Below are 8,696 nucleotides of genomic sequence, written 5' to 3'. Positions count from 1 at the left end.
AAAAAAAAAAAAAAAAACAAGCCAAAAATATTTAACTTTATATTAATTCATCATGCAAGTGATCTGTTAAAACTCTGTTTTCATGATTTTTTCCAATCAGTCACACAAACATACTGTGATAATTACTGTTTATGATTCGATACCTTTCCTTTTGTAGCAAGTGAACTTCTTTTTTGTTTTTTGACAATCATCGTGAAGAAGAAGAAGAAGAAAGGAAGAAATAAAAAAGCATAAAAGAGTAAAGAAAATAGTAAATACCTTTAAGAATCTGATCCGATACTTGAGAAAAATCTGAAAATGCAGCTGGAGGATCAATTAATAAGAGAAGCCATCTTTACAACTTTTTAGCTGTTTTCCACGAAACAAACAAAAGAATGCCCTTAAGTGTTACCGGACTTTCCCGGAAAAAACTTGGCTGAATTTGCGGCTTTTTCTCGAAACTTTTATACATAAAAATGAAAGAACGAAGTAACGAAGCTCGAAACACGAGGGTAGGGAGGTGTTGAACAACAAACTAGTGTCTCAATTTAGATTATGAAGACCCATCTTTCTCTCACCAGAATATCAAGATTAAAAAAATATGCTAAATATTATGAAATTTATTTTTAAAAATGGAGAATTAGGCATAAAGTCACACGAGTTGAATAAATTACTAGGAAAAAAAAAAGAAGGACAAACCTAGATTATTAGAAAGTGTGGTGTGTGGTGTGGAGATTGGATTAACTTTCATTATTTACATATGAGCCAAGATATATATTTTCTCTAGCTGATCAAAAGAGTAGAGATTTTTTTCCTTTTTGTTTGGGTAATATTGATTTGTTCACTTTAAGGTGCAGCAGCCATTGGAATCCTCGCCCGTAACTCTTTTTACACATCGTTGTCCTTGTACTGTAGATATATATATAGAAGTGTATTAGTGTCTTCACGAGACTGTAATGAATGTGTTGTGTGTGTATACGTATATAGTATATCATTTATATGTATATGGTGAGAGAAGGTTTGGTGATGCAGGTAGCTAGGTTAATGGTCCTCTAGAAGGAGTCGTCGCTACGGTAGTACCGTACAGAACGAATGTGTCGGGAAGGGTATGATGGTATTTTCCTTTCACGAAAATTGCAAAGTCAACATATATCAAGAAAATTAATTAAAAGAAATAGGTGAGAAATTAGAATAAAGCGTTCTAAAACTGAAGAAAAAGTCAAAAATGACATGCATTGGAGTTTCTGCCACTTTGGACAACTTTTTTAATTATGAACACATTTAACAAAATTAGGGGATATTGTATACACGACATTCAGATTCTGAGCAATATATAAAATGTTATGAGTCTAATATGAAATTAATTGTAGGTTGAAGTTGATAGTTTGTCTAGATATTAATTCTCATACGTAAGATAAAGTTATGGTTTATAATTCATTAAACTTCAATTAATTTAGGTGGTTTCTAACAATTGCTGTACGTCATCCTTAAATTAAAATTTAGTAAACTATATATTGTTCCAAAAAAAAAGTTTACTAGTTAGACTTCAAGATATATTCAAAAAGTAAATGATAAATTTGGTATATGCGAGATCATGAGGGAAATTAATTTTTCAAAAACGAACAAAAGAAAAATGCAATTAGGTATAAGTCAAGGACGTACAGTTTTATATGTTTTGTTTATAGAATGCAACTAAATAAATAGGGATGTGAAAAAAGCGTCCGTTACGATGTTACCCGTCCATACAGACCATAACTATGTTTGACTACCGGCGAATCGTGTTTGTGACCTCAAATCTTCTTTTTTTTACTTTTAGAGGTGAAACAAAATTTTGTTTCGACGACTAAGTGAGTAATGTGTAGTTATCACTTATTCACTTCGTTACATTTTAAGAGTGTCATATTGCATTTTGTAGTTCTACAGCTACGTACAACTAAACATTTTCTCACTTCTCAGTCATGAAAAGGTTTTGCATCACAGAATTTAAAAGCACTAAACTAAAATATTCTGTATATATAATAAATACAAAATAAATGATAACTAATGCTAATAATAGTGTTATTTTTTCCCAGTCTAGTTCATGTTTATGTTCCCAATTTTAGATACAAAATGAAGAAAAAATTAAAACAAACACCCGATATGATTTTTAACCCTTAATCTTGATTTACTGCCACGAGGTTTGCCTACCCTCTAAATTGTTATAATTAAATAACACAAATTTAGATTGGACTCTAAGAAAAAAATTAAACAATAGAACAGCATTTGCCAAACTTTATTTATGATATGACTCTGACATATACTATAATTAGCATGATGAAATATACAACGATGTTCATCTTTGTTTATACCACTAGCTAATCACCTACTCATTAAATTTTGTTTTTTATTTGTTTATTTTAATGTATGCAGATATATATATATATATATATATATGTATATAGTTTAATTTTGTACTTATATGCACTAGTAGTTATAATGTCCATTTACGTAAATGTAATAATCAACTGAAGTTAATACATGCCGACAGTTTTATAAACGAAACACACACCCTGAAACTTGTATTATAAAATCATCATCAACAATTTTTGTATTATTGAGGATTGGGAAATGTTCGTTGAGATACTTGAATTATAAACGACGACGTTTGGTCTTTACATCTGTATCCCAACATATTAGAAAACAATGAAACTCACTACAAAGCTATGTAAGTGGATTGGATACCAATCATTTTTATTTTTCATAGGATTCTCCCCAAAACCCATAAGCTTTTCAATTTGTCTTTTTTACACACCTTTTAAATTTTGTCTTAAAGGTGCATTATATCGATATATTAAAGTTACGTTTCATTTTCATTTTATATAGAACAAAATAGGGAAAAATGCCAAAAAAAAAACTCTAACTTAATTTTATTTGGAATTTTAATACCCAATAGTTTTGCATTGAAATAAAAAAAATTTCGTGTATTTTTTTGATGTTTTTTAAATCATCATGTTATATTGATTTGTCGAATCAAACATCCGACTTAACAGACGTTAATTTGATTAACGGAATCTCTTAACTAGGTTAATTAAACCAAACACGTGAGTAATTGGGGTTAAACGAAAGACATTGTTGTCCTTAGTTATTTCCTCCAAATCGATTTGCTCAAACCCTAAAACCTAAATTCCCCAATTTTTTTCTCTTTGTCGTGTGTGTTTTTCTTTCAACAACTAATGGAGCGAATGGTGAGTCAAAGTTCTGGGTCTGATGGAAATTCAGGGAGATGGTCTGGGGTCCTATCTACAATTGTGGAAAAGCGACGACCGTTGTAAAATCATGGACAAACGATAATCCAGGAAGAAGATTCTACAGATGTGTTGTTCATGGGTCCTTTGGTTGGGCAGATGAAGAAAAGTCGTATGGTTGGCAGAAGATTAGCTTATTAGAAGCTAGAGATGAGATCAACATCAAAACACTGCCTCTCAAATTCATCCTCATCTACAGCTTCTTCCTCATCTACACATCTTGCTTCATTAACACATGCTGCTTCATTCCCAACTGCTGCTTCATCCCCAACTGCTGCTTCATCCCCATGTGGTCTTCCATTGTTAATTTCTTCGAAAAATGCAAAAAACTGAGGATCATCATGCCTTCCTTCCTCTTCTGGATCTACTCCATCATCATGCCTATCTTCCTCTACTCGATCACCATGGTCATCCTCATCAGCATCAGCTTCTACTTTGTTTTCCTCATCTACAACATCCTCATTTGAAAGAGGAAACGGTGCTGGTACAGTAACCCCGTTGTCGATGTAAATATCGACTTCACCACCAATAATGGCTTCACGACACAACTCCCTTATCCCACCATCTTTGTCGTTACCAATTGATCTTGCTGAACTTATATCCTCATGTGGAAGCTTATACCAAACTTCTTCGACTTCACCATCCACTTCATTCTCCTTGCAAAACTCGCCAAAGATTGACCATGTCATCAAATCGGGATCCATTAACATGTCTTTCGAGTCCCCTCTTATATAGTCGAATGATTGCTCCTTCATTGAAACATCCCCTCTAAAGTGTATTTTGCACTTCAAACACTCGAAAGCACTACACACGCCAATAAACATTCACGATTAGTACAAACAAATCCCTAAAAACTGAAATCGACTTCAAATCAACCCCTAATCTCCTAATATAATAATGAATTTCACCCACCCAACTAAAAATAAAAAAATCTATGAACCCTAAAATCCCCAAGAATTGAAATCGACCCCAATATTGAAATCGACCCCAAAATTGCGAAGGATCGAGAACCCCAAAATTGCGAAGGATCGACATACCTCATCTCCATAATAATCTCAGAATTCACGCCCAATACACTGAACCCAATCCGCAAAATCAAACGCCTTCACTCATCACTCGCTCCATTAGATGTTGAAAGAAGAACAAAAAGAAATAAATTGGGGAAAGTGGTTTTTAGGGTTTCTCGATATCAAATCGATTTGGGGGAAATAATTAAGGGCAACATTGTCTTTCGTTTAACCCCAATTACTCATGTGTTTGGTTTAATTAACCCAGTTAAGAGATTCCGTTAATCAAATTAACGTCTGTTAAGTCTGATGTTTGATTCGACAAATCAATATAACATGATGATTTAAAAAGCATCAAAGAAATACACTACGAATTTTTTTTTCAATGCAAAATCATTGGATATTAAAATTCCAAATAAAAACAATTTGGGGTTTTTTTTGGCATTTTTCCCTAAAATATGTCTACTTCACAAAAAAGAAAGGTGTAAATTGTATATTTTAATCTTTCTGTGCATTTTTATACTTTGGTAAATAGAAAAGCGCAACCATCCTCCCCCCCTCCAAGCTTATATAATTAATAAGTACATCAAATAAAATTTTGTGTTTGACATGAAATCAAATAAAATTATCACAAGAATTTTTGCATTGCACGAAAAGTTATCTACTCAATAAAGCTAATTATTGTGGTTTTTTTAAAAAGCTTTTGTGCATTATATTTAGTCTGAAGCTGGTCTATATTTATTTTATTGGATCGTTATATCTTAATTATAATCAATGGTCTTATAACTTATTCGAATCAAAACTATAAAGCTTTGATTAAATAAGTTTTATATTTATTAGCTTTGCAGCATAACGTTTTAAGAATTATATGCAAAAACTGCATGTATATATATTGATTGGTCTTACATCTTACATAAATTACATGAAGAGACAATCATGATGAGCAGTATATAATTGTGCATAAATTAAATTCTGAAGTCGACATATTTTGACTAAACGTTCGATAGATAAAAAAGCACTTTGGATATCATTGCAACAATGAAATGCCATCAGCATGCGATGATTCAACCGAAGTGGCAACGTAAAATTACGAAAAAGTTGAAAATGCGTGAATATTAATCTGTTGAAACTAAAACATCACTAGTGGACGGTCTCATATTATCAGCACTAATTAATTATCGATTTTTTGTATTTTGATGCTTTATTCGGTCCACGAAAATTGGCTGTTTGCGAAGAAAACACACCAATAAATTAACGCCATCTCGTTATATATATCAGATAATGTGATTGATCAATAGGTACTTAACAACTAACTCAACCCAATTTTGTATATAATTTAATTAGTTGTACATAATTATTTCGAATTGTATGCATGATATACCTCTATATTATATTCACTGTTGTACACTAAAAAAAAGCTTTAAAAAATATGCAAAAACTGTATATTGATTGAGTTAGGTTCGTGCGATGTATGTTTCCTTACTAAAAGAGGTATAAAGTACTCATTAAATGTCTACTGGCTATTGCGTTGTTGTATATATTATCATATCTACAAGTTCAAAACCATTATTAATTATGATTAAAGAAAATTTCAGATCGATTAATAATTTAGTACCCAATAAACAAGTAAATATCTGAATATATGTGTCCATAATGATTAAGAATATATGATATTTTAAACCCATAAACAAGACAAAAACTAAGAACTGGACGAAGAGAGTCATCATAGTCTCACCAACTATTATCCCATTTAAACTTTAAAGTTTAACCTAAAAAATTAAAAATCTATTTATTGGGTGAGAAACAACAAGTAGTTTATACTACAACTGGCCTATCTCATACGGCCCATTTAGTATTACGGGCCGACAGATAAACAAATACACTGGCCCATCGTAGACATTCGTGAAAAAAGTTGAGTGACTAAACAAAACGTAAGATAAAAAGTAAGGGGACGACTAACTTTAAATACCAAATATATAAGGGACTAAAAAATTAAAATTGCAAAGTTCAGGAACTAAAGCTAAAATCACAAAGTTCAGGGACCAAATTAACTAAACTTATAAGTGTATCTTTCGATGTGATATTATTATTAAAACGACTTCTTTAACTTGTAAGAGTAAATTTGTGTATAAAATTTTCTCTTGATTCGTGTCATGTACCTTGGTTGTGTAATTTAGTTAACTATGATCTACTTGATGATGTATTTGCTTGAATAATTTATGTGATTTAGATGTGTAAATTAAAAAACTGGTTTGACAGAAAAAGAGAAAAAAAAAGGGAAAACGTCCTGGTTCCCCATGAGAACTATGATATCGTACCAGATGGAGCCCGATCTTTACCCCCGTCCCAGATGGCTCTCATGAAATTCTTCTCAATCTATATACCCATATATCGGGATGTTATCGGTTTAAAGAGTGAACCGATACGAAACCGTTCATACCAAATAGAAAACCAAAAATAAAACCTGACTGATGTTAATAATCCGACCCGAGACGATACATCTATAACACATCTATAACTCCATTAAAATCCCCAAATCCTCAAACCCTAAAAGCATAAAATTCTTAAATCGATCTTTGCAACCATGAGTACCGTTTCTGGAGGTTCGAGTGGTTCATCAAATGTTCGACAAAGAGGATTCGTCGTTGGCGTGCCTAAGAGATGCTGGTGTGGGGAACACATCGTGGCAAAGAATTCCAAATCCGAGCCTAATCCTTCTCGGAGATACTTTCGATGTCGAGAAGCAGCAGCAAAGAAGGTACTATGTTATGCTTTGTTTGATGTAGACATCGACCTAATCCAAATCCGAGCCTAATCCTTCTCATCAATTTTCATTGTATTCTATGATATAATGTTAGCTTGTGAACGATAACCACATCTTTAAGTGGGTCGATGAGGCATTGTTGGACGAGGTAGCAACATTGGGTGTTCAATTTGAGAGAGTAAAAGAAGAGATGAAAGAGCGTACAATAGAGACATTGCAAGAACAGAAGCTGAAATTTGAGAAGATGCAAATGGAGTTCGAAAAAGAGCTTTGTGAGAGGGTTGAAGAAGTTTTGTTGGAAGCAAAAGCTGAATTGCAATGTAGGATGAATAAGAGTATAATTGTATGTGTTTTCGGTTTTATGATCTTGTTTGCTCTGTTTAAGCTTGTATGATGAGCTATTGTAAACTATTGTTCGGTTGTAATCTATTGTTGTTCGGTTGTATGCTCTGCTTTATGCTCTTGTTTGTTTTGGTGTTGAGTGTGAACTCCTGTTGGTGTTGCTATTGCATTTAATAAGATAAGACATTCCACATTTCATAAAAGGCAGAACATGATGAACACATGTTCTGAAAACAAGCAGAATGATAACGTTTTGAAATCATGTTCTCAACATGATCACAGACCAAAAACATAACCCTACTAGTCTATTCGACCAAAATACAGATCCAACTAGTCTCTTAAACCAAAAAACAGACCCCTACTACCATAATCTTCAATATTCAGGCTTGTGAAAGTCCTCCACCACCTTGAGATAGTCCTCCACCACCCTGAACAACTTCTCCTCCACCAGATTGAGAAAGTCCACCACCATCTTGAGAAAGTCCACCACCTTGAACAACTTCTCCTCCACCACCCTGAGAAGCCTGAAAAACCGCAAATTTCAAAAAATGAGAACAAGAGACTCATCTTGAGAAATAAAATGAGAAAAAACCGATTAACAACCTGTGTTTGATTCTTCTTCTGGTGGTACCTACGGTTATGCTGATCAGAACCACAAATTCCACAGTGCATTATCCTTTTTTTATGTTTTGGTTTCTTCTTGACAGGAGACTCATTTACACCTGGCTTCCTCTTCTTGTCTGCCTTGGTTATCTTCTTTCTCCCAGGTTGTGGTGGCTCAGGTGGAACATGAACATTCTCACCTAAAGTCGAAGGCCAATGACGAGCACCCCTTTGTGGAGTAATGCCATTTGTGTAGTTAAGCCTCCACATAGCAGTTCGAAACCACTGGCAGACATAGTCATCAGCACTTAACGTCCTCTTCAGAATCACTCCATAGGCATGCTCACATGGAATACCACATATTTGATATTTTTTGCAGGTACAAGTCATATTTTGTAAACTAACTCTGTGTTTGTCTCCATCCAGTGTGACTTCAAAGCACCCATTAGTAGAAGGATGCACCTGGCATTCCGAAGCTTTGTCATGCTCTTTAGCAAGAAACCTTGCCACATATGGAGTACATAAACCTGAAACATCAAAAACCAAGAACATTGCATTAAATATGTAGAAATCATAGACAGTCTTTGAATAAAATCATAGACAATCGTAGAAAATTGCATTAAATTTTGAATAAAGTTAATTACCTTTGTGAGAATGAGAGAGAGCTGAACGCTTGGCAATCCGAACCATAGACAGTCTTCTAACTGTCTCCAACAT

General features: G+C 33.5%; 2 protein-coding genes across 5 annotated transcripts in view; one reads left to right on the top strand and one right to left on the bottom strand.

Moving 5' to 3' along the window:
- LOC104699768 overlaps positions 1-783 on the bottom strand; it is a 4,094-nt gene extending 3,311 nt beyond the window's left edge. For 2 of the 4 annotated variants that reach the window (XM_010415118.2, XM_010415120.2), the window contains exon 1: positions 259-783. The gene's annotated coding sequence lies outside the window, so the exon portion shown is untranslated. Of the gene's footprint in view, positions 1-143; positions 237-258 lie in introns of those variants that run through there. The other 2 variants (XM_010415119.2, XM_010415122.2) reach the window with 2 other exon arrangements.
- On the top strand, positions 6,561-7,838 carry LOC104699765 (uncharacterized protein At4g04775-like). The gene is made up of 2 exons (XM_010415115.2): positions 6,561-7,028; positions 7,129-7,838. Exons 1-2 carry the CDS (start codon positions 6,855-6,857, stop codon positions 7,426-7,428), a joined length of 474 nt encoding a protein of 157 aa, XP_010413417.1. The 5' UTR covers positions 6,561-6,854; the 3' UTR covers positions 7,429-7,838.

This window comes from Camelina sativa, chromosome 7, assembly GCF_000633955.1.
Source record: "Camelina sativa cultivar DH55 chromosome 7, Cs, whole genome shotgun sequence".
In the NCBI taxonomy this organism is placed as follows: Eukaryota; Viridiplantae; Streptophyta; class Magnoliopsida; order Brassicales; family Brassicaceae; genus Camelina; species Camelina sativa.
Note: the sequence above shows the minus strand (reverse complement) of the source record. Positions and strands in the feature narration are given on the sequence as shown.